General features: G+C 43.0%; 3 protein-coding genes across 6 annotated transcripts; 2 read left to right on the forward strand and 1 right to left on the reverse strand.

The window, feature by feature from the left end:
* Positions 1-245: 245 nt before the first annotated feature.
* Positions 246-4,255, reverse strand: LOC118319846 (paired box protein Pax-5-like). 2 transcript variants are annotated; one of them, XM_035650534.2, is made up of 9 exons: positions 4,082-4,255; positions 3,925-3,988; positions 3,588-3,753; positions 3,259-3,456; positions 3,124-3,164; positions 2,875-2,982; positions 2,721-2,786; positions 1,707-1,850; positions 246-1,624 (listed from the first exon to the last, which is right to left on the reverse strand). In XM_035650534.2, exons 2-9 carry the CDS (start codon positions 3,965-3,967, stop codon positions 1,602-1,604), a joined length of 789 nt encoding a protein of 262 aa, XP_035506427.2. In that variant the 5' UTR covers positions 3,968-3,988; positions 4,082-4,255; the 3' UTR covers positions 246-1,601. The 2 variants fall into 2 exon arrangements, with proteins under 2 accessions (XP_035506427.2, XP_035506430.2); XM_035650537.2 differs by lacking the exon at positions 2,721-2,786.
* A 503-nt stretch (positions 4,256-4,758) lies between these two features.
* Positions 4,759-10,277, forward strand: LOC118319845 (zinc finger CCHC domain-containing protein 7-like). Of its 2 annotated transcripts, none has more exons than XM_047334591.1 (9): positions 4,759-4,900; positions 5,146-5,578; positions 6,157-6,209; positions 6,576-6,686; positions 7,671-7,841; positions 8,072-8,107; positions 8,329-8,436; positions 8,717-8,834; positions 9,534-10,277. In XM_047334591.1, exons 2-9 carry the CDS (start codon positions 5,203-5,205, stop codon positions 10,013-10,015), a joined length of 1,455 nt encoding a protein of 484 aa, XP_047190547.1. In that variant the 5' UTR covers positions 4,759-4,900; positions 5,146-5,202; the 3' UTR covers positions 10,016-10,277. The 2 variants fall into 2 exon arrangements, with proteins under 2 accessions (XP_047190547.1, XP_035506426.2); XM_035650533.2 differs by having other exon boundaries at positions 4,774-4,900; positions 5,143-5,578.
* A 569-nt stretch (positions 10,278-10,846) lies between these two features.
* LOC118319558 (E3 ubiquitin-protein ligase RNF38-like) lies at positions 10,847-22,878 on the forward strand. Of its 2 annotated transcripts, none has more exons than XM_035650023.2 (12): positions 10,847-12,442; positions 15,726-15,778; positions 15,936-16,117; positions 16,694-17,132; positions 17,529-17,669; positions 17,838-18,026; positions 19,169-19,330; positions 19,428-19,528; positions 20,241-20,322; positions 20,766-20,887; positions 21,278-21,377; positions 21,902-22,878. In XM_035650023.2, the coding sequence occupies exons 1-12, from the start codon at positions 11,956-11,958 to the stop codon at positions 21,962-21,964; spliced, it is 2,121 nt and encodes a 706-aa protein (XP_035505916.2). In that variant the 5' UTR covers positions 10,847-11,955; the 3' UTR covers positions 21,965-22,878. The 2 variants fall into 2 exon arrangements, with proteins under 2 accessions (XP_035505916.2, XP_035505917.1); XM_035650024.2 differs by lacking the exon at positions 10,847-12,442 and adding an exon at positions 14,214-14,360.
* The last annotated feature ends 2,527 nt before the right edge of the window (positions 22,879-25,405 follow it).

A 25,405-nucleotide genomic window follows, 5' to 3' on the forward strand; every position in this document is an offset into this window, starting at 1 on the left:
AGCTCATGAAACATCTACTCTGTCTGGCCACATTCATCACTGTGTGCATCGCTGCATTTATTGTTGATTTTACCTCATTGTACCTCTCTTAAAGGAATATTCCACTTTAATTCCACAATATTTATCTTCTGTGGCCACTAGAAAATCCCATGACTAATTCAACACTTTTGGATTGTTTTTGACTATAAATCCTCATACACAGTTTAAACAATAAGTAATTTTATTTTTCAAACTAAATCTGCAGAACAGCATGCAGCATGCAGCCGAAACATGGGTGGAGATAAGAGAGAGCCGGTGAGAACGACGTCACAATCCACTGATCAAAGCATGTTTTTCATTGCGTTAAATAATAGTTTCAATAGAGCAGGCTCGTGCTATATCACAGAGCACAAAGTGCAGTCTTTGGACAGGCTCCTGTTGGTTTTTTTGTTGTCTGAACTGAAAACAAGAACTTCCTTTTGGTTGTCGGGCTTCGCACTTGTGTCTCCATTCTCTTAGCAACAAAATGTCTCACCGGAGACGCTGCACGAAACTAAATCCCCTAATAAACAGCTGATTACACCAGGGAGACTGCTGGAGGAGACCCTTGTGCTCTTTGTAAAGGTGAAGCAGAGTCAGATGTCTTCAAATCAATCAAACCAGGACTGTTTGTTTTTCCATAGCAAACAGTTTTGACTTGTAGCAGAGAGAAAATCAAAAGTATACAACAGGAACAATGAGACCAATCCACACTTTTATACATTTCATTTGAGCTGTTTCTACTTCGTTTACTATTTTTTTAATTCAATGGCTAAATAATAATACACTGTTCCACACTGTGTCCATATTGTCTATACATGTATTCTACTCCTGCTTCTCCTATTTTACTCTCTGTTAAACTTTTTGACGTTTCTCCACTTTTTCCTTTGTCAGAGTTTGAGGGTATAGATTGTGTCTTGTATTGTAAAGACTGTAAAGCCCTCTGATTACGGTAAAATTACATTGACTTGATATACATGAAAGGTTTTCTCACAAAAAATAGGATTATGGGACATTTGAACACCTGCATTCATTTCTGTACATATGAAAGATTTAAGTTTGTGGGCGTGCGCTTGTATTCACATACTATTTCAGTGAAAACATCTGCCACCATGCGCCTGCTCTCCACAGGCCTCCTGCAGACTGATGCCCACCGCCGGCCACAGATTTCTATCTCAGTTGTGTCCTTTGACCCTGACGGTCCCTCTGGCAGCTCCCGTCGTCTCCTTCTATACCTCATCCTGGAGGGCAGGCCAGGGAGACACACACACACACACACGCTAAGGAGAAAAAAACAGTCACTATTCTCCATCACGGGGCCTCTAATGATGCTCCCCCTCAACCACTGACTGGGGAGAAAATGGCCACAGGGGTGGCGGGGACAGGGGATAATATGTTGGACCGATGAAGCTCAGTAAAGCCTCTGAACCAACGGCGTTAGTTTAGAGACCAAATTATGTAAATAAAATGTAAAAAGTTAATTGCAAATTGTGATAAAGTTTTCTATCTTTTGTTGTCGTTGATCTTGTAATACACAACGAAATTAGTGATATTCTTTCTTCTGGGATATTTCAGAGCCGCCCTCAGCTGCGATAACACGGAGAACCTAAACAAGAGAGAAAACTTTTAGAAAAACTCATCAAAACTTATCTAGACATAAGTGATCATATAGTTTGATGCAGACTGACCGATCTGGTCTGGATTATGATTAGATTGCAGGCTGGGGTAAAAGGTCAGGCCAGACACGGGGGTAAGGCGGGTATCAGTCTGTCCCCAGGGGTCACTACAGGAACGCGGCTGATTGTGGTACATGAAGCAGGAGAAGTCCCGGCCTGAAAGACAATACACCTTCAGTTCACATTCACTTCTGTTTCCCTTCCTACCTCAATCTCCCCGCTGTGATCTTCCCTCGCTCCAATTAGAAGGATGACAAAATACATGCATGTGTGCATGTTCCCGAGTGTAACCGCGCGTATTTATCTATTTGATCTCCACTTCTAATGGTTTCAGTGATGGAGGAGCGGAGGTGTAAGCAGGCCTGTAATGAGAGGAAGGGGCGAGGGGGAGGCAGGGAGGAGCAGGGAGCCTGCTGGCTGAGGGGACAGGAGCCTGGGGCAGCAAGGTGGAGATCCTGCTGAGGAGGTGGTTTCATTTTGACTAAAATTAACTAAAAAAGTACTTCCAGTTTCATGAGAAAGAAGTTTCCAGTGAAGAATGGTCATTTCTTGTTTAAGAAAGGCATGAGCGTCATTTTCTCAATTTGAGTCAGATGAATGGCATTCAGGAGAGTGCATACAGTCTCCTTAAATTTCCTCAAGCCTTTATATCTAAGACAACAGAATAATGCAGATCATGAAATCATAATCTCCATTGCAGAAGAATGATTATAAGGATAGGTTGATAAAAAGACGAGCCAAGTGAATCCCAATAATCTCAAATTAGTGGTAGTTACAGGTTTCCACCACCCCTTTGTTCAGGTTGGAGACAGAATTGAATGGGTTCTTCTTTTTTCCAAGTTTCTGATCAGTACTTTTTGCATAATCATAATTCATAATAATATAGTACATTGTTTTCTTGTATCCTAAATGCCAAAACAGTACACAAAGAAATGTATACATACATTCTGTAAAGCATGGGAAGTGAAACAAAACCGGTGATGAAAGTCATCTAGAAAAACACAGACATTGTTCTGTTCAAGTTACCCGGTGAGTTGTGACCGTGTGACAGCGAGACAACATGTAGAATACCAGGACCCTGGACGGAAGCAGCTAAATTTGAAATAAAACATGAATAATCTTATAATTTAGTTAAATATAGTCATGTCAATACACCGATCATGCTCACAAACCACATTACCTTCTTTATATTTCCTGCCACATTTTCTGATTCCAAGAATCCCACTGATGGAATAAGTGGACTCAGAGGACTGGCCTGTTCCCATGGCAACAGATGATGCTGATGACACTGCAGGGGTCAGAGTCAGGAAACATTAGAGAGAGAGAGAGAGAGAGAGAGAGAGAGAGAGAGAGAGAGAGAGAGAGAGAGAGAGAGAGAGAGAGAGAGGCAGGTTCATCAAGAGAGAGGAAAGGGGACAGAGAAACTTACCAACTTCACAGCACTCAGATTGGACTTTGCTTCTTATGATTCTGTAAAGACATGGGGAACTCTGTCAACCCACATGATCATGAACTGTGTGACTGTGTCAGTCACACACACACACACGCAGGAGGTCGTCTCTACCTGTTGATGGAACTGATGCTGGGCACGCTGACATGGTCACACACTCGCTCCAGCACCAGCCGGTCTCTGATCTCCCAGGCAAACAGGGTGGGGTTGGTATGTTTCCAATGCAGGATCATTTGCACAACCCGAGGAGTGGCCACTTTGGGCTTGGAGCCGCCGATCACTCCCGGTCTGATGCTGCCTGTCTCATTGTACCTGCAATAAACAATGCGCAATAATAGTCTCTACAGAATAACTTGGAGAAGTCAGATGACGCACCATGTTGCAGAGTTAACTCATTTTGACGCTCAGGGTTCCATAACCATCATAATCATATGAGTGTGTACCTGGCCAGTATTTTGCTGACACAGCCGTGGCTGACGCGCAGGCTGCGGGAGATCTCGCAGGGACGCACGCCCAGTTGCGCAAGCTCCACAATGCGCTGTCTCACCACGTGCGGTAACGGGCGCCCGTTGATGAAGACTCCGCCGAGCTGGTTCACCCCGCCGTGCCCTGCGCACCGCAGCGGATCAAACACACAGAAATGAGTAGACAGTAATCGTTAAACCAGCATTAAAGGCACACACATTTACTACGTGGATGGCCGGGCACTCAACAGTGTTTTAAAAAACATAACAGGTGGCACGTCATTACTTTATTCTAAAAGGAAACGTCGTTACTTACTGTGCGTAACGGTGAGCGGCACCTGTCCAAAGTGCACTTCCATCACACAGACACTGTTGTCCCGCTGAAGTTCAGACAAAGTGTTAACGCTGTCGGGGATGAAACATTTTTCATTTTAACAAAAAACCAGACTCAGATTATGTCCTGCAGGTTTCACCTGTGATGCCTTCAGCACCTGAGCGGTGGACAGCAGCACGAGCCTGTTTTGGATTGGCCACTCACGCACGGTTGCACGCGACTTGTTCTTCTTTCGCTGTTAGTAGCTCCGAGGTCAGTTCTGTGTGATCAGGGCTGGTTTTAGAGAAAGTCATGAGTCCACCACTCACCCCCCCCCCCCCCCCCCCCCCTCTCTCTCTCTCCAACACACACACACACACACACACACACACAAACACACCGTTTTTACAAAGGAAATATGTATGTTAATATTTGCTGTAAATATCTATCTATCATTGACACGCCGTAATAATAAAGTCTAGAATATTACAGTGCAAGTGCTTAAAAATAATTCATGAAAGTAAATATATATATATATAAAAAATAATTTTACTTTATTTATGTTTTTATCATATCTGGAATAGAAGAAAATTGTCAACATAAAACAGTAGCCTAACTATAATTGTTATTTTTACATCTATCATAACGTTTGTCACAACTTATTTTTCCAGGTTTCGACAGCAACATCTTACGATATTTCTGTTATCAATATCAGTCACCTAACATGACTCCACGTGTACAATATCATACAATTTACAATATAATATAACGAATGCACTATTTTCACTCCGGGAATGTCACTGGTAGGCAAACATCGTTTCTTTAACGCTGGGTATAGTGTTGGTTGGCCAACATTTTTCGGAGACGCCGGGTGAAGTACACAGGCATGGAGGCAACAGTCCAACGCTGTATGGAGGGAAAATATTAATATTCTGATTTTGTACGGAGTCACAGCCGAGATATATTGAACTGAAAACTGGTGAGCGACAGAAAGGGCCATTACACATTTTGTTTGACTCGGTTGTGTTCGCTAATTTAGCTACTCGAGTACCCATGGCTACTACGGAGCTAACTACTGTTAGCATCGAGCTGGTTAGCCTATCGGTAAATTCCGCGTGACTGCATATCGGATGTTTACATCCAAGGTAAAATAATTAAAGGCCATTTTGGTTATTTGAAGCTACTTATCTGACGGCCGTCGTGTTTTGTTTTTTTTGAAAGCAGAGCATCGAGCCGTCGTTGCGTGGCGCTGTTCAGTCGCAGTTTGTGCCAGACTGTAGTATGGACTTCAAGCAAACTGAGGAGGGAGATGGTGGTGAGGCCGGTGCCTTCGTTGAGGACTACTGTAGTTCAGACGATGATGGAGGAGCGATCGGGATAGGTGACCAGAAACATCAGAGCAGCTGCAAACAAGCTGCGGGACTCAGCGGGGAAAGCTCTCCTCCTCTTCTCCTGGCCTTCTCCATCACCTCTGGACGGGCTCTGGAGGGCAGCAGCCCCGGCACCGCCTCCCAGGAGGAGGAGGAGGAGGAGGAGGACCGCGAGCAGCCCGTCGAGGAGTGGATGATCCTGGGAGGAGAGGAGCAAGTGGGAGACTCGAGCATTCATCTCAACCTGGGCTACTGGAGCAGCTCCGAGGAGGAGTCTGGTGTCGAAGGTGAACACTTTGTTGCTGTCTGACTTTCTGTGTGAGTACTTCTGCTGGCAGTGCAAGAAAATGGTGGTTTACAGTGGTTAAATGTCCCAGAGTGTCCATCTTCAAATTACTGTACAAGAATCTGACTTTGAAACCTGAAACCTGACCCTGTGTAACCTGAATTTAGGCTCAGCCAGTTTATGTTAGAGTTACAGTTTTTATTTTACATGTAAACATAACCATATTTTACCCTTAACTTAAGTGTAAGTTCATGAATGACCTGATGAGCTGATCAACCATGACATTGTGCAACAGGTTGGGATTCAAGGAATGTCACCCCTTGCTTTTATTTAACAATAAGGAAGTGGTTATGGATCATTTCTTCAGTCAACATAGGTTAGGTTGTTTTGAATTAAAGAGAAGATTTTACTTTTTACGACATCTTCAGGCTTGGTGAAACACCTGATCTGTCCTTTTTGTAAGGGCCCTTTTGGGAAATGTGTGTTGCATTTCATCAACTGCATGAGAGCCCCTCTCATTGTGAAATACATTTATGTCTGCATATTAACTCAATGTTTTCAATGGTCTCTACAACACAGATCCAAATGTGAAGTCGGTTAAAGATACTTGGGCTGTATCAGAGAAAGACAAGGTAACCTTTGGTATCTATCCATTTTGAGGAATATAGAATCCTTTATTCAGGGTAATATGTATCTGAAGTCATGATCCATGTCTCTGGCACTTTATCTGATGAGTGGCTGTCAGTACTTTTTCCTACTTTTTATTCACATTACAAAAAAACCCAAATATTTACAATCACAAGACATTTATTGTTGACTTTTTAAACAGTAATGTTGAGCAATGAGTGATTAAGTTTTCAGTTACGATTTGAAAACTGGCAAATGAAAGGAAATAAAATAAGTTTAAAAATGGCTGTAGACCAATGATATCAACTAGTGTGAACTTAGAGTTTTTAATTTTGACTGTCATTTCTTCTTCTTCTTCTCATATCATCTAGTGGGGCTCTGATCAGTCTCTGTCCAGCCGTTATTTTGTGCCCGGTCGTTATCTGACCTGTAACATCTGCAACAGGACAGGACACCTTGCCAAAAGCTGCTACTACCATAAGGTAAAAGAACGCACACTCTTTTTCTCTTATATGCACAAAATGTACCTTTACTCCAAAAATGAGTAGATAATGACCATATATTATACGTTTGGCCTTTTTTTGATATAGTTGTTATGTTGATATACCTCCCAGCTGCTTCAGACTTTTGGCTTTATGTGGTTGTTTAACATTGTTTAGATGTGTACTGTTTTAATATTTTTCTAAATCTAAATCTACACAATAATCTGCAAGATTTTTGTAGTCTCAGTTATAAGTTTGATTTAAAACAAGTGTTTATAAGTTCATTACGCATTATTTTTATTTAGATTTGAGCAAGTATCATACTTTGTAAAGTGTGTTTCTATATGAGCTAGAAATTAATCAATGAAAAATCTTTGATGTTTGATCATTAGGATTGCGATATCACTGCAATGATACATTTTGACGTTAATTAGATGCTGCAAAATCTTGCTGATGTGACACAGTCAGTTAGATTGAACTTTGTCTTTGTCGTCCTTTATTTTGCCAGGTCTAATGAGTGGTGAAGTGTCTGTATGCAAACACGTGTAAGGTCACTTCTATGTCCATGTATGACAATATGGGATTGGAAATGTGGCTTTTGCATGTGGGCCCAGCTCCACAGTGATTGAGATTTTTGAAACAGGACCAGGTGTTCACACACAGCTTTCATCAATCTGACAAAAAGATTGCATCTCCATTTTCCTATCTTTCTGCTTACACATTCAGTTTTAGTTGGGCATCTACAAAGTTTGATGCATCTGGTCCCCGGTGTCCAATTTTTCTAAAAAGTTTTAGCGTCATTTGAACTGTCCAATTGCAGCAGACTGCTCAAACTCACATCTCTGTCTTGGTCTGTTTTGAAAATCATTCCTCATATTTTCACCTTCCTCAAACTTATGGGCTGTTTTCTGCTCCCAGATTGAAAAATAGATGATAAACTAAAACACCCATTTTAAAACCCCCTTTTTCTGTCTGTGTCTGCAGAAATGTCCCACCTGTGTTCTTTGTGGGATCCAGGGCCACATCCAGAGGGACTGTCCGTGCCGACCCTGCCCCATCTGTGGGCTGCCTTTACACGGCCTCAGGCCCTGTGAAAAGCCCCCAATATGGAACCAGCTCTGCCAGCGCTGTGGGATGACAGGACACCTCTCGGATGTGAGTCTGTCCGTTCACTCCTCCTGTTAGCGTTTTGGCCCCTTTGAGTGTATGTGTTAAAGGGGACTTTGAAAGCTTTTGTCAGTCATGTGAGACAAATTTTTCTTTATGAAGTGCTGTCTGATCTCGCAAACATTTCCTCATCCTCATTGCGGGTACACACTGCACTGTTATCTGTGTTCTTGCCTAAAAGAGTAATTTTTCTCCTCTGTTTCCTGGGTTTTCCTCAGAACTGCCCTGATACTTGGCGACAATACCACTTGACGGTGAGTTGAAATTTTGACTTGACTGCACTTTTCTCATATCGCTCTTTTGGGGCCACTAAAACCTTTTCCCAGCATTTTTGCTCAAAATTGTAGAAATAACATTTTTATTTCTTACTTCTTCATTCTCTAACAGGCCTACAGAGGAAAGCAGAAGATAATTTTTCACGTGGTGACTAATGTCCTTATTCTAAAAATGTTCTTTAATTTGGCCTTTCTCCTAGATCCGGTTGGAGGTTCCTCTCAGGCCATGGAGAGTCAATACCACCCTCAAACATAAGAGATGCTTTGCTTATTGTTACAACTGCTCTAAGAGAGGACATTATGGCTTTGTAAGTCGTGAATGAACGGAATCCTTCCCTTACTTTTCTTGGCTTCTGTTATCCCTCTCTTCTCTGTCTTTTTCTTTAGTCTTGTTTCTCTGTTCTCTTCCCCTCTTTATACTCCTATTCAAAATATGCTCCCACTCTCTCACACTCCCTCCCTCTTTCTCACTCTTCCAGACTTTCTTAATTAATATCTATTTAACACATTTATTTAACACCACCATTCTGCATCCATGTTTCACCTTTTCACTTATTCCTCACCTTTGTGTCTCTGTGTCCATATCAGGAGTGCACTAAGAGTAGGATGACCAGTGGGACTTTTCCTACTCTGCCTCATGTTTACCACTATGACACCGTGGAAGAAATCCTCCAGCAACATACAAAGATGCAGAAAAGAGTCAAAGGTGACAAAAATTTAATTTATTTTGATCTGTGTTTTCTATTGTTTTTTGTTTTTTCTTGCAGGGTTTTTTGAGGGTTAGGATTTAATCTTATCTGATTGGGCCAAAAAAATCACATCTAGTCTTCCCAAGATCCTTTTTCACAGATTGCTATATTCTAAAAATACAAGTAATGGATCTGGCAAAGAACCATATCAAATATTACCTCATTAAAATTGTGCATTTTGGAGCTCTGAAGCTTCTATTAGCTCAGGATGAGAAGTCCAAACACTGATGGTCAACAGAAACACGAGTTTTTAAGATACTATTTAAAACCTTGTTATTGTTATCATTATTTGTTGCCACTTGTGGTCAGCAGATCAAGTTGCAAAAACGACATTGATATGTTATCACCTCATACAGCTGTTTACATCCCGCTGATGTAACACAGAACAACATTAGCATTAATCCTGGTCATATTTTTGGACACTTGATAAATGTAAATTCAATATTAAGTTTTCTTCAGCTTTGGTTATGGTCTCGAACAACCCTTGAAGGTAAATGTCTGTCTCTGAAGCTGCTAAATGTGCTATCATCTTCACAAGCTGGTGCTGATGAGGTGAATTTATCAGAGTGCAGCTGTAAACCACAGCCTTTATACAGGCTCACTCTGATTATCAAGGAAAATGTATTTATAATTATTGATTTATCATCTGTTTTCAGAGCGTGCGGGTGCTGGATCTGAGCAGTATTTGTCTGAAGCAACAGGTGAGATTTGTGATGAGAATCAGCCAGTCCAGGCGAGGAGCAGGATAAAGCAGGAGACATGCAGCCGAGCCGGCAGGAGGAAGACGTGGCCAGAGAGGCGCAGAGAGAGACAGGAGGTGAAGAGACTAAGGAGAGAGGCCCAAGCCAGACGAGAAGGAGGACTACTGGGGAGGTCTCGGGGTAATTATGATGACGAAGCATGCCAAACAGACCCCTTCAAGTCCCCCTGTCATGGTCACCGGCTGTCCACATCCCCTCCACAGAAGAAGAAGAGGGATGAGGCAGGTTGTAGTAGGAGCAGGAAGAGCAGAGAGGCACAGCGGTGGAAGAGGAGAGGAGGGTTGAAACGTGGGGATTTATATCCTCACAGTGATGTGGACATCAGAGGTGAAAACTTTCTCTCTCCAAAGCAAAGAGTACGCCACAGAAGACGATAACGTGCTTGATTTTTTTATATGTACAAAATACATTTGTACCTTATTTCCTTAAATAATTTATTGCTTATATAAAATACTGTTGAATAGCATACACAGTTGTGTACACTAAGTCAGTGTAAGTGGTATGAATGTTACATTTGTACTTTAACCGTTTCCTGTAAATGCTGTCCTTTATTAAGTGTGCCTGCCACTCCTGTACTGGCTGGGCCGAATTTGACAAGTTTTCAACATAAAGTATTTTGGAATATGCTTTTGCACTCTTTTTTTGTATAGTGTGTTCGTGAGTGTTTTGCTGTGTCCCTAAATATAGTGCTAGTTTTACAGTAACATAAATTGCTGTCATTAAAATGCTTGAAATTGGGTCAAAGGCACACACCTGCGATTGGCCTTTAATTATAAAGCGTAAAATATGTATTTTTATTGTAAATACATTGACAATAATCATGTTGGTTTCTAGATACATTCATGTTTGACGGTAGATGATAATCGTGCGACGTTAGAGCACGAGAAGAGGCGTTGTTCATTTGTGTGATACATCGAAGAAGGCTTCAAACGCTTTCAGCAGCTCTGCTATGAAGCTGCTAAATAATTAATGAGCTGAGCAGCTGCCCGGGGTTTGCCAGACCAAAGCAATCGACTCTGATAACGGGCTGCTCCTTAAAATGGATCGTGACCGCTGATTGTCCAACAAATGTCTCTTAGTCAGATGTTGTAAGACCTTCAACGTGTCTTCCCTCTCTCGATTGCGCGATTTAATAGCAAACGAGACGCAGGTTTGCTTGGTACCGAGCGACACGTTTCTCTGCGCTCGATTGGGCGCGACTGGGCGGAGATGTGAAACTCCCATTGATTGATCTCCACTACACTCCCTGCTGACCAGCGAAAACACGGCGAAAGCGAGAAGGGGGATTTAAATTGGACAAACATTTGTCCACCTCCTTTTGACGGACGCGGCGGACATCTGCGTTACCGGGCCCGTCTGACGTGCTCCGCTAGCAGCTCACGTTCGACGGCGAGCCCGACATGAATAACACCGTGCGACGTTAGCTAGCTCGTAATGTCGCCGCTGTTGGACTTGTTTTCCCCTCTGGACCCCGCTTCCCTTTAGCCCCGGGCTAGCTGGAAACATCGACATGATGCTAATGAACGAGCAGGTATAGTTTGCCAACGCGAAGGGGCGTAACCTCGCCGCGGGCTGTCCGTCGCACTTCAACTGTGATCTGTTCACGAACCCATGCTAATAACTTTGCTACACGATCAGCTGTGACGGTGGCTGCCTTGTCTTTTGAGTTGGCTGCCGCTCGACAGCTAGCCATCTTGCTCGTGTTGGTGGGTTGAACTTGGCTAGCTTCATGTGACAGGGACATCAACTCGAGTAGCAGTTGTTTATTATTCCATACGTGGGCTATTGACTAACTCGTTGACGACTCAATTGCTTTCGATCGGATGTCTATAAAAAACACTTTATTTCCACTACGTGTCAAGCCTGGTGCGGTTCTCTGTGGACGGAACATAGAGAACCTGAGACTTGCCCAGTTGTTGTTCTGGTGACGGACGAAAACTACCGATAACTCAATTTGTATTTTGACTATAGTTCTAAATTAGTGACAGTATTATTAATACTTAAGTTGTAAAATAAACACGCGGGTTCCGTTAAGTTGAGTCGCACAGAGAGCGAAGGGGGAGAAGCGGATGGAGTGGATGCAGATGTTGCCTGTGCTCCCCTGAACCCCGTCGCTTCCAGGTGTCTCACCTCCGTTCTTTTTCTAAGCAACAGCTTTAAATGTCTCAGAAAAAAACACTCGCAGCAGCCGGTCGTCGGCGGCGGTAACTAGGTGGACCGAAGAGGGAGACTTCTGTCCGCTCCTGGACCCTGCACCTCTCCAGCCCACCTCCATCACGTCCGCCCACCACCGCCCTCGGCCCGCGCGTCCCCAGCCATGGACCCGCCGAGGACCCGCTCGCGGTCCCGGTCCGGCTTCTATCACTTCGGCATGAGCGGCAGCGTCGGGAGCAGCGGCGGCGGCGGCACCGCGGTCGGCGCGGGGAGCTTGATGAACGCTAGTGGAGGAGGGGTGAGCAACCCGGGCTGGGCGCCCCACCACGGCGGTCGCGGCTACGTGGAGAGCCAGCAGCAGCAGCAGCAGCAGCAGCAGCAGCAACAACAGCAGCAGCAGCATCATCATCAACAACAGCAGCAGCAGCAGCAGCAGCAGCATCATCATCAACAGCAGCAGCAGCAGCAGCAGCAGCAGCAGCAGCATCATCATCAGCAGCAGCAGCAGCATCATCAACATCAGCAGCAGCAGCAGCAGCATCATCAACATCAGCAGCAGCAGCAGCAGCAGCAGCACGCCCAGGGAAGCTACATGTCTGCAGGGGCGCAGCGCCACTCCTCGCTCGGAGCGCACAGACACCCCGGGGCCGGTAAGCAGGCTTCAGTGAGCAGGGCCCTGATGCAGCACGACACACACTCACACAGGATGCACCCCCCCGAGGGGGGATGCATGCAGACCACTGGCTGCCTAACAGGTTTGGAGACATTTAGCTCCGACCGCCGGCTGTTGCCTGAAAGGCCAGCTGTATAGCACTCAGTGGATGTAACAGAGGCTCAGCTCCAGAGGTCTGAGTTGCATTTACTTAGTTAAATAGGGCACACACCAGGCTCCTGCACTTCCTGTTCCCTAATGTCATGACCCGGCTTTTTAGCTGCACTGCAAATGATCCTGGCCCTCGGCAAGAGTTGAGCACCGCACAACATTTTCCTCTGGGTGATCCAGGAATGGTGGTGCCGAAGGCCTGCAGGTCATATTATGTTACTCCTCTGGAGACCATGCATTTTGCCTGGTGGTTTAGCCATGCTACAGACCTGTTGTCAGTCTCTACAAGAGCCATCAAAGGAGAATGATTTAAAAGAGCAGTTTGGAGCCTTGAAATTGTCTTAAAAGAAAGGTCTTTTCAAAATCATGATGCTTTTAAACTTATATTTTGGCCTGTGCCGAGCACTACATTGTCCCAAACTATTCAAATTGGTCTCTCATTTGTAGTTCAGGTCAGAATAAAGACTCATGTTGTACTTTTTTAAGCAAAATTTACTTCAGATTTATTTATATTGCCCAGTAACAGTGATTCAACAGTTTTTTTTTTAATGCCAAGAAAAAAAACATCTCCTTCTGAAAAATAAAAAACCCCCAAAATATTTAACGAGAAATAAACAAATTAAACTGCTATAGGTGCACATTAAAATGAGCCTCTTTTCATTGACACCAGGTTGAGAGCAGGTTTCCATTTCTGACTATTGGAGAGTGACTACAGAAACCTTCTGCTGTATCAGATTGGATCCCCTCAAAAGCAAAATAGTGCCGTGAATGAATTAAAGCAGGCTTTTAATGGGCCTCAGTAGCACTGTTACCAAACACCGAAAATAACCGACACACACAGAAACACATGCTTCCTAAATTGAAAGACTACAGAGAGGTTTGTGTTAATGTCCCCGCTGTGAGCTGCAGTCTTCCGCTCAGCAGCTGCACATGCCTCTGTGTGTGTGTGATGTGCATTGCATTGCATTGCAGATTTCCTCTTTGTCTGTGCTTGTTTGTTTCTGTCCCAGTATTATGCCCCTCGGTATCACTCTATGCAGAAAGTTTCAGGGGGTTGGTTTGTGTGGTGTTTTTAATAATGTGTCAGTTTTTTTTCTTTCCCTCCCCCTCTCTCACTCCCCCAGTTTCAAGCTGCGGAGAGTGTTGCATCCCACAATGTGCTGGCATTTCAATTTAATAGCAAGCAGTTTTAGAGATCTTCATTTTTACTGTCATGAGATCTCTACAGATTATGTGGTTAAAATAGGTTGTTTCTTTGCTTGTTCCTTCTAAATGCTGGTTCACTTCTCTGTATCTCAGTAAAGAACAGAAGAAGAATTGCTACTTGGGTGACAGCTGATCCTCAAAGTTTTCTACCCTGCCTGACTGGATGTCAGTCCTGGAAGAAATGGTGTCGGTCTTTCCCAGCAGCGATGCTCGGAGGAAACGAGGTCATGTGCTCGCCAGCAGAACCCCTCCAGTCTGGCTCACCATCCCCTCTCCTTTGGCCGGGGGCTGAATCAGCATTAACAGACCCAGTTCTGCACAAACACATGGGCAGCTGAGTTCCAGGACCCTATGATGTTTACAGAAAAAGGGAGAGTAGATGGATAAAGATGTGAGCCAGTGTGTGTTGGCCCTTCTGTCGGCTAGTCAGTCAACCAACCGTCCCTCTGTTCTCTGCAGCCACTAGTGGGGGTCTTGGAGCTGTCACTATCGGCAGACTTCACATGGCTCTGGAGTTGTGTCGCAAAGACAAGAAAGGGGTGAGTGGGGGGCTGGCTTTCAGATTTGTTTTTTTTTGTTTTTCTGAGCAGGCGGAGGGGGCTGTTGGGATGAGGGAGGCATGGGGGTAGAAATAGAACGAGATGAGGGGAGGAGATGTTTTTTCCCCCTCTTTTTGGTGATTAAAGCTTTTTTAGGGGACTGCTTAGAGGAAACTCTTGTCAGCTGTGTTCAAGGACATCCTCCATAAGCTGCTGAAATGTCTGTGCACATGCCGCATCCAGATTGCACATGTTGACTCTCCGATAAACAGCTGGGAGAGCATTGTGTTTTTCTGAGATTATGTTCATGGAATTAGGGCTTGATGTGAATTTTTTTTCTCGCTAAATTATTTATTTATTTATGTTTAAATCTCATTCATATTATTAATGAGTCTTTTGTGCTGGTCTCTTGATCTTTGGAGATTTTAATCACTTGTTCCTTCACCACGAGAAAAAAAAAGGCACCCAACACGGTTGAGCAGTTGTTGCAGGTTCTTACCAACTAACAATTATTTTCCTTGTTTATCAGTCAACAGTTCATAGAATGTCAGAAAGGTTTATTTTCAACTGTCCTAAACTAAATATATTCAGTTTAAATGGTAGAAAACAGAGATAAGCAGCAACTCTTCACACCTGGTATCTTTTGGCATTTTTGTTTGATAAAGGACATAAATGGGCAAATTGAATATCAAAACTGTAGCAGATTAAAAAAAAAATTCAATGGACTGCTTCAATCAATGAACCTCTATATAGTACACTACGATAACTTGGTGTAGTGATGGTGAAGATGAGCTGATGTCTCGAGACTAAAGTTATCGTCCAGATTCAAACTCTGTGATTTAGCTTGTAAAACCAACAAGATGCTCCAAAATGTTTGTTTGTGTGTGTGTGAGTTTGCATGGCAGGCTTTTCATGGTAGATCAGAGGGAATGATTTGTCTTTGAGAGCCAGAGGAGATGAGTCCAGTGTGACATCTTCCAGAGATGGCTTCCTTCCTCGTCTGCCCGTTCAAAGCAGGAAATTTAAAAGGCTCTTTGGGAGACAGACCCTCGATGACAACAGGGGACTATAGCTCTGTTTGTGAACCCCAGATGTCAGATGCACATTTTTGTTGTCACTGTTGGTTATCGCGGTGTTGGGTCTGTACATCTGTTGAAGCAAATCAGCCAGGCTGCATCAAGATATGACTTTTTGGCCTCCAGTGTGGTCTTAGAATGGGGGGGGAGGGAATCAAAGGCAACCAGCTGCGTGTGTGTTGTTGTATTTCTGTTGGTTTAGAAACGGTATGTCCATGTCTTTTGTGATGTTGATGTTTTTCTCAACCCTCTTATCTGATTGTGATTTTATTTCCTCTGTGGCCTGCAGGAGGAGTGCTACATTTCCATCCCGATAATGTGTGCAGCGAGGATCGGGACAAAGTAAGTATGAAACATGACCACCGTCTGTCGCCTCTGCTTTGCTCCTGGTTTGAATAGAATTTGGATGTCATTGTTTTCCCTCTCATTCATTCTCCCCTTTTGTCTGTCCTCCTTTTTCTTTGTGCCTCCTCCTCCTCCTTCACCTCTGTGTGCGTAGATGGAAGACAGCCCAAGCCCCAAAAGGCAGCGTCTCTCCCAGCAGTCCATGTTGGATCTGAGCTCCGCCCCTCCCTCTACTCCTTCCTCGCCCATTCGCCCATGGGAGCTGCCTCCCAGTCGCAGGCCACACTCCCACTACATGCCAGAGAGATGCCATACACCTGTTCGCAACCGCCGCAGGTAAGTGTGCCCGTCTGTGACAAAAAAAAATCATTAATATTTTCATTATCATCCCAAGATCCCAGATTTATATCTTCAAATCAGAAGTCTAAAAACTTAAAAGGGTTCAAAAAATGATGTGAAAAAAACCAAGTACTAAGAAAAAATATTCTATGGCCAGTGTCTTTTTATGGCTGATTAATTCTTGTTATAATCTGTCAGAAATTCGACGAATGCTGCCAATTAGGCACTGACAAAAGATTTTTTCATAGATCCACAGTTGTCGTTTACAAAATTATTCTTCACCTTTTTTAATAATTGCTTTATTGTTCATAAATTATTTTTAATGCAAGAATGCCAAACACTCTCTGGACACCCACAAATGTGAGGATTTGCGACTTTTCTCTTGTTTCATATCGTTATACAGTGAATATCTCCTCTTTCTTGAGTGCACACAAGGCAGTTTTCTTTTGTCCTGCTTTTTTTTTTCTTATTTATATTATATGCTTGAAGTGGCAGCTCCAGTATTTATGGTTATGCAAATGACAACATAGCCTCTTCTGCCACTTCTTTTCCCCCCTCTGTCTTCCACCTCAGCCCACCAATGAGACGCCAGCGTGGCCGGAGAGACCGTCTGACCCGACACCACCACCACGCCCACAACAACAATCACCACCACTACAACAGCAACAACAACAACAACAACCACCACCACCACCATCACCACCACCCCAACGCCCACCACCATCACCACCACCCGCACTCCCACCACGGCCTGTCGTCAGGCCACCAGGATGAAAACTACCGTCACCTGGCTCCTCCTCAGGGCTACCCACCTTATAGCCAGCAACCGCCTCGAGGCCCTGGACTGGGGCCTGGGCCTGAAGAGCGTCCAGGTTACCATCCCCCAAACCCCTCTCCGAGGCCCCTCCACCACTCACCAAACCTGTCTCCTAGGCTGCTGCACCCTGCGGCCCACCCACACCCTCACCCATCCCAGCAACAGAACAGTGTAGTGCTGGACCTCCATGAGCAGGTGAGCAGGAAAGAAGTGCAGACAGTTGACAAAGGACTAACATTATTCTAGAAGGGCCTATAAAAGGCTTGGTGTGATTCTATAAGGTCGTCTTTTTTGGGGCATTCTCGTCTCCTCCTGGTGCTGCACCAGAACCAGACACACTCACAAAAACAGCTTTTTAGACATTATGAAATTAAAACCATGCTACTTATGAGTATTTAAATGTATGTGTAGCTAACGGTGTCAACGCAAAAAATATTCAATATCACCATGTCAATGAAAGATCCAGTTGGTTTATGGTATGTTGGTATGCTTTATGTGGCGTCTTCTCTAAGTCTTCTGATCTGCTTAAGTTTTAATCATAGTTTGCATGTGTAAAGTTTGGGACCTCGCCTCTTTAATTTCCATATTTAGGGTTCAGTTCCAGTGTCGTATCCTGTGTCTCCTGCGGGGGCGCCACCTGGCATGCCACATCGCTCGGCCCCTCAGCAGATCCCAGCGTGCTCCGTGGTTTTCAGTGGACAGCACTACCCCGTCTGCAGTGTCCCTACTCCTGTAAGTGTGTTTGTGTTCTTGTAAGCAATTTAATATCAGTGGTTTGCACATTCTGTAGTCGCACATTTCTTTGTTAATGATGAGTTTTCTTTCTTTGATGTTTTCATACTGTTTGCATTATGTCTTACTTCCTACATGAAATCTTGCCTTTTCCTCCTCCTCCGTCAGGTCCTTCAGACGTGTTCTGTACAGCACTTACCGATGCCCTATCCATTCCCATCGCTGCTGTCCAGTGACCCGGCCTTCCTGCTTCCCCCTCCTCACCTCCCCCATCCCCCAGCACACCTTTCCCACCACCCACCTCACTTGCCACAGCCTGGACAGTTTGGACCCTATCCGACACAGCAGGCACGATCGGTGAGTAGGAATACAAATGTTGTGTTGTTGTGATTTCTTTCAACCTCCACAAATTTTGTATCACATATATCCTTTAAAAATGTATGCAATTCTTCACATTATTTGCAGTGTGAATTTTATGACATGAGTGTATCTTAACTTTCTATATGTGTCTTAAAATACTTAAAATACTTATAAATAAGTAATACTAATATAATACTTAAAAATATATATATTAAATTTTTCTTGCGTGGCAGTCAGCATCTTTCAGGGCCTTTACTTGTTCCACTTGCTTTAAGTGGAACATTTAACTGTATAAAAATGCAGCAGTAAAGGTGCTTCACAATGTTCAAGCGAAAATAAGTGATGCATATTTTATACATTTGAGTGGAAGCAATTCTCTCTCATCTGATTTAGTGGTTGCAGACACTTGGGAATAGTGTACTCTTTTGTTATATATGAAGACTTAGTAAAATAGGCCATATACCCGTAAATGGAGCATCAGTTATAATAAAGTGAATAGAATCCATAAATGAAAATCAGACACATGTTGGTAATGCAGTTAAGGAGAAATATATGTGTGGCTGTCGGATAAAATGGCTGTGAAAATCATTGGTTATTTGCTAATATCTCAATGTTATGTGTCGATGTTCCAATGATGTGAGGCAAACAGATCCTGATTAAATACACATTTGCGCTCTGAAGTTCAGGTTATTTTCCTGTTGAACTACTGTACGGCAGCTCTTTGCCTCGAGCTGAAATATTTTGTAGGTTTGTCTTCTTTTTCATTTTGACTGCTGATGTAAGCAGCTGCACAGGAGTAAAAAATAATTCAAAGCAGTTACAGATATTATTTGTATAAATGAATCTCAATTGACATGCAAGTATTTTGTGATAAAAATGTGATAAAAATTAAAAAACTGTCTAACTGGTCTTTGCAATGACTACTAAATATATACATACATATATATATGTATATATTAGGCTACGTCCTGGGTGGCATGGTGGTGCAGTGGTTAGCACTATGTATAAAGGTGAGCCTGAGTGGTTGTTTGTCTCTTTATGGTGGCCTGGTGATAGTCTGTGTTGATTAGCTCCTTATGATATAGTTGCTTCTGTTGCTGGGACAACATGAAATAACCTTTTCCTCTGTGCTTCCCCAGCCGTTACAGAGGATAGAGAATGACGTGGAGCTGCTTGGAGAGCACCTGTCTTTAGGTGCTGGGCTCCACTATCCCCCTGCCACCCACCCGGCCCTCACCCCGCATTCCACACAGCTTCACTTCCTCTCCCATGATCCCCTGCCTCAGGAGTTCTTCGGAGTGGTGAGCAATGAGAATAAGTTGATAAATTGCACCGTAAAAAACATAAAAAAACCCAAAACTGTTGATCTGACATACACATAATTTTGTCGCCTTCTAGTCCTATCCAAACTTCATTCCTCGACGTCTCCCGGGGCGACGGTACCGCTCGCAGCCACTGCCACCTTCGCCTTACCACCCCAGCCTCCTGCCTTACTTCCTGTAAGTAGATAAGTGCATTAACTCACTAAGATGAGACAGTCGAGAAGAAATGTTTGATTTTCATTTTGTATCGACCAACTATACATCTGCAGGTAGTCGTGACAGTGGCATTTTTTGAGATTAATGTGATTACTTTGTCTGGAGAAGACAAAAGAAGAGCTTTAAAATAGATAGTTAAATAATAAACATATTCTGAAATATATATATATATAACCCCTTGGGATTAAATGAACTCATGTAAAGTCTCCTGACTACTGGACTTTTTTTTTATATATATATATATATATTTCAGAATATGGTTAGATCATTTTATTTTGTTGAGACTTTCAATTGTAAAAGTTTTACATGGACAGGAATAGTGATATCTTTTCCAAGATAAGTAATTTCTGAGAGGTCTTACATCTAAGTTGAATCATGAAAAAGGGTCTGATCTTTGAAAAAAGAAATCATTTAAATGAATATTTCTCAGACAGTTTCAGATCATGGTGAACTTTTGAATACACAGACAAATATAAGGCAAGATTAAATATTTCTAATAAGATGCTAAACTATAAATTTTTATTGGGACATAACTATTAACTTAGATATAAATGCCTTCAGAGCTTTTTTTGGTAGAGTTTATTACTGCTACACAGCTTAGCTGCGCGGCTGGATAAGTTGCTTCTGTGATCAACTAATCTTAAAAACATTATTTGTTGCATCTCCTCTGTAGTTCAATGCTGCCAGTCCAGCCCACAGGTCCTGCGATCAGCCTGGAGCTGGATGTAGATGATGGAGAGGTGGAAAACTATGAGGTTGGTCTGCACGTGTTTTTTTCTTCTGTCAGCTGGATGCAGACTCTCATTCTTCTGTCGTTACCTCGGCCACAAGAGGTTATGTTTTCACTTGTTTGTTTGTTTGCTGGTTTGTCCTTTTTAGCAGAATTACGCAAAAACTTCTCAACCGAATCTCCAATTGATGGAGAAATGGGGCCTGGGAAGTCTCCATTAAATTATGGTGCAGTAGGGACAGATCCAGGAATTTGATTTTCAGTTTCTTTAACATTTGCAACATACTGTAGGGCATTTGCAACATTTTCATTAATGCACAGCTCTTGCATTTTCTACTGTTTTTGACCATGTTTTATGACAAATAAATAATTTGGGTTATCTAACCACTTCCTTTTTTTCTTTCATATTTCTTCTAAAAGAACTAGACAATCATGTGTCCTTCTACTTGACGATGTTTTCTCCCCCAGGCCCTCCTGAACCTCGCTGAGCGTCTGGGAGAAGCCAAACTCCGAGGGCTGACTAAAGGAGACATAGAACAGCTCCCCTCCTATCGGTTCAATCCAAATAACCATCAGTCTGAGCAAACACTGTGAGTGCCTTGAACAGCCACCTGGTCATCTCCTGCTGAGGGGGTGAACTATTGTGCATTCCATTTTCTGTTAGCTGAGTCCGAGGTGAACATGATGAGCACTCCGTCCTTATTCTCGGAACATGTTTCTAAAGGAATAATTTTTTTTTTTCTCCCACGGATGCTGCATGAACACAAGTAATAACAGACAGTTTCCGAACTCACATAATCATATATATATACACCTTCGAGACCTGCCTCTTGAAAATTAAGTTTTTCCCTAGCTGACGTAGTTTAAAAACTGTCCACTCTAAATATCCCTTGATGCCCCATGTGCCATGTGGAATATGTGTTCAACTACAGATTTACTGTATTGCCATACTTCACGTGATCATACCTGTTATTTTGCAGGTGTGTGGTGTGTATGAGTGATTTTGAGTCCCGCCAGCTGCTCCGAGTCCTGCCCTGCAGCCACGAGTTCCACGGGAAGTGTGTCGACAAGTGGCTGAGGGTAAGTGAACGCCACCTGTGGCAGATCATGGATTGTTTTTCAAGGGGGTCAAGGTGCAAGTCTGGTTTATAGTAATTGACCAGGCAGTGCTGCATGTGGAGTCTCAATCATTAACTTATCAGATTTTGTTGTTGTTATTGTTGTTATTGTTGTTGTTGTACAGACACACATACACGTCTCGATTATAGACCGAAATATTCAAGAGATCTGTCAGACAACGGAAACAAACATCAGGCTTGTGTTAAATGATCCTAAATTCAGCTCAGATGAGTCCTCAACACGTGATTTCCCGCTATAATTTGCTAAAAGAGGCTCTTCATTACTGTGTTAATCTTAACGCAGTCTTGTGATTGTAGAGGGTTGAGGCATTGCCCCAAGCCTCTGTGTGAACTGGGATATGAGGATTACAAATCCTCTGCCAAAACTTAGTTTAGTTACTATTCAAAAGTATTAGGACTGTCAGATCATGGCTTGAAATATGACCTGCTCCTAAAAGCTAACATGTTTCCTCTGTCTGTCTCTAGGCCAACAGGACATGTCCCATTTGTCGGGCCGACGCCTCGGAGGTCCAAAGAGACTCAGAGTGACCACATGAGGGCGCCATACACTTTGTTGTCTGCCCAACACATTCAGTACTGCCTGCTCCTCGTGTATCGACACACCTGCGTGCTTGTACACACAGACACACACACATATACCATTTCTTTGCCTTTTTGTACAGCACCGTCTCCGCCTTTTGGTTCTAGTATATTTTTCTGTTGATCTGTTTCACCCTCCCTGAGAAAGTCCCTCTGTTCTCGCTCACTTTTTTCCCTCCTATTAGTTTTTCCAGTACATGTACATACACACTGGTCCTCACACCTTTCACTGAATGACTCACGTGTGTGTGTGTGTGTGTGTGTGTGTGTGTGTGTGTGTGTGTGTGTGTGTGTGTGTGTGTGTGTGTGTGTGTGTGTGTGTGTGTGTGTGTGTGTGTGTGTGTGTGTGTGTGTGTGTGTGTGTGTGTGTGTGTGTGTGTGTGTGTGTGTGTGTGTGTGTGTGTGTGTGTGTGTTTTCTCTGATGAGTGACTGACTTTACTTCCTGTCTGTTTGTTTATACACTGTCTACATACTCTGAGTGTATGTTTGTTATAGACTTTAATCCTTTTCTCTAGTTTGACACTAAGGGTCCATGCTGCCACTAGACTTCTCATTTGCCTCTTTGATCAGTTTGTTTCAGTAGAATTATTATTAATATTATAATTATTATTATAGGTGATTGTTTCCTGCCTGGCGGTTACCTCATCATTCTGGTTTTGGTTATGTTTCATAACGAGCGCTTCGTAGCACTATTTTGAAATCAAGCACATGAAATATATTTTTTCTTTTTCCTTTCGTTTATTAGCCAAAATAAGTTTGTCTGTGACTTTGCGGTGGCACATGTGTTACATATATACATATATACTGTATAAATCTATGAATATCTGTATACCAAATAAAAGGCTTGATATGAACTTTTCAACCTTAGCATTATGAATATATTTATCATTTTACTATTTTTTTTTTTTTACAGAGGATCAAGAGTGAGTGAAATAAATCACGTGTGGTTATGCTGCGTCTCCATGTGTTAGTGGTGATGTTATAAAAGTGACACTGATTGTTGAATCGGTCTTTTCAGATTTTGCCGAGGTGTAATGGCTTCAAGCTGCCACTAGGTGGCGTCACTGTTCTTTTAGAACAGCCGTCACACATCAGTCCAAGTTCGGCACAGAGGTATGAGACAATATTACAGGTTGTGTGCTGATTTGTAAATTATTTGATGGTGTGATTCAGTTGTTAAATGGTAATCATGCAAACCATTATTTAGTCACTTTGGGTTGAGCATAATAAGTAGGCTATGTTTTTTTTTTTAGAATATTTCTTACCTCAATGCCAGCATCTCATTGGGGTAAATGCTTTCTAAATTTTACACTGACAGAAATGTTTTGCCAATAATAAGTATTGGAGTCTTTGCAGCAGTCTCAAACAACATGGTTGAATTATTACAACAACAAATACAAGATAAATAAGCGGGTAAATTAACACAAACCAAGAGGAAAATGTGTGACACGGAGAGAATACATTTAAGGAAAATATTGAAACCAAATATCTAATAATTTGAAAATCATTGTGGAAAACTTAACCAATATGTGTTACATAGTTAAATGCTCCCATTACTTGCATCTACAATGCAACTGAAGCAACTGTCTGCACACGGTTGGCGTGTCGACGGACAGCCAGATCATCCACCTCCTCTGGTGGCACACGTCTGTTTCCCCATCGTCGATGAACACGTTTCCTTGGCAGCACACGCCTGTTGTATTGTTCGCGTATGTGACAACACGAATACAGAATCCACAGTTGAACTCTTCACCAGTGGCCACATTTTCGCAAGCTACTTGCATTGAGCTGCTTGAGGCACAGAGAACACAAATGTCATTGTTTTTCAGCAGAGGGAATTTACAAAACACATTAGAGGAATGTGACAGAAGGCTCAGCCGCCGCGGGACATGTTCCAACTTCTTTGCATATGTCACCATTTTTTACTGATTAATAGCAAATCAACATTTCTGTTGTTTTGCAATAATGTTCTAACCTATGGAAGAGGTTATTGAGTCCTGTAGTTTTGTGGATCTTGTGTTAAATCTGAATTCCTCATGGACCGATTGTTGACTGGGTCCATGGGCACAGGCCCAGAGCAAAACAGCCACAAAGAGACACTGAATGACCACAGAGAGACTCAAAATGACCAAAAGACATCTCGGAATCTGTGGCTTTTAAGAGTGGGGCCTCGATTTACCTCAAGCTACAACCGACTGCAAATTTACATCTTAAAAAATGGCTCGATCCCTCCTGAGCGCAAGTTTGGTCTTCTTGAATCCCGAAATGTAGTTCTAAGTGACTTCATATCTGAGGCTTTGCATCTGGCTTTTAAACTGCAAAAGAACAGTCAAATGGGAATTGCAGGTTTGTGTCACTCAAAAGTTTAGAACACCAGTCTTTGACAGACAGGGATGACGTATCTTCAGAGTTCATGTTTAATGAAAAGAAAAGCCTCTTGGCCCCCGGCCGATGACTCACTGTCGTCATGTCCTTGTCTTTCACTCTGTCCAACTGTTTGCGTCCACTCTCCTTTTTGTGTTTTATTTTTTTAACTTTATCTCTTCCTTGCACTTTCTCTTAATTCTCTGCGTCAACTCATCATTTTCTATATGCTTTTCTTATCCCCACATTTCTTTCCTTTCCCTCGACCACTTTGTACTTTTATTTGGTGCCTTTGTTCCCTTTCATCCTCTTGTCCTCTTCATGCACTGCCCTCTGTTTTTTTTTGAATTGATTCTCCCTTTCTGTTCTTCATCTCCTCCTGTCTCCATCTGTTCTTCCGCACTCCTCTTCTCCCTCTTTACCTCTGCTGATAACACCACCCACTCCTTTATCCCGCTTCCGCTGCAGAGCACTGAAGTGGAAACGATGGGAGCTTTCTGCCTAAAACTGTCTTACCAGTTACTCAACTCAGGGAACAAACAATATTACACTCGTCTTGCTTTTCCCCCTAACCAGGGTTGTTTGAGGCTGGAAGTGGGGCCACTGGTGGATGGCGCTTGAGCCCATCTTGAAGTTGCAAAATAATTTTTGCTCACAGTGGGATGGCGTAGTCAGTGGGATGAACAGCAATGTAAAAATGTAAATATGTTAGTGGTTTTAATTTTTTTGCCATTGGTATTTAAAATGATTTATTACTATTACAAACATATACAGTTCAATAAGGAATCTTCCTGACTGAAATGCTTTTCTTTTTTTCTTTTTTTCCAATAACTTTAGCTGCCCCCGAGGCGTCCCACTGGGGAAAATCCTGGTTTGAATGTTCTCCTCTTTGGTCGGTTAGTTGCGTGCCAGTCAATCATGCATGACGGGCTGTCCTGTCCTCAGGCTCTGCTGGGACTGGTGACCCGGAGCTCGTCCAACAGTGGCCGTGAAGAAGAGGAACTCTATTCAAGTCTGTCAGGTCA

Source organism: Scophthalmus maximus, chromosome 9 (assembly GCF_022379125.1).
Source record: "Scophthalmus maximus strain ysfricsl-2021 chromosome 9, ASM2237912v1, whole genome shotgun sequence".
Lineage (NCBI taxonomy): Eukaryota > Metazoa > Chordata > Actinopteri > Pleuronectiformes > Scophthalmidae > Scophthalmus > Scophthalmus maximus.

Bases quoted from the DNA above. Each gene is read 5' to 3' on its own strand.
- LOC118319846 (XM_035650534.2), bottom strand. From the start codon at position 3,967: ATGGAAGTGCACTTTGGACAGGTGCCGCTCACCGTTACGCACA. The intron at 1,851-2,720 runs GTAACTTGAACA...ATTGTCTTTCAG, and splicing joins ACACGGTCACAACTCACCGG to GCCGGGACTTCTCCTGCTTC. The intron at 1,625-1,706 runs GTCAGTCTGCAT...TCTCTTGTTTAG, and splicing joins TCATAATCCAGACCAGATCG to GTTCTCCGTGTTATCGCAGC.
- LOC118319845 (XM_047334591.1), top strand. From the start codon at position 5,203: ATGGACTTCAAGCAAACTGAGGAGGGAGATGGTGGTGAGGCCGGTGCC. The intron at 7,842-8,071 runs GTGAGTCTGTCC...GGTTTTCCTCAG, and splicing joins TGACAGGACACCTCTCGGAT to AACTGCCCTGATACTTGGCG. The intron at 8,108-8,328 runs GTGAGTTGAAAT...CCTTTCTCCTAG, and splicing joins GGCGACAATACCACTTGACG to ATCCGGTTGGAGGTTCCTCT.
- LOC118319558 (XM_035650023.2), top strand. From the start codon at position 11,956: ATGGACCCGCCGAGGACCCGCTCGCGGTCCCGGTCCGGCTTCTATCAC. The intron at 17,133-17,528 runs GTGAGCAGGAAA...TTCCATATTTAG, and splicing joins TGCTGGACCTCCATGAGCAG to GGTTCAGTTCCAGTGTCGTA. The intron at 21,378-21,901 runs GTAAGTGAACGC...GTCTGTCTCTAG, and splicing joins GTGTCGACAAGTGGCTGAGG to GCCAACAGGACATGTCCCAT.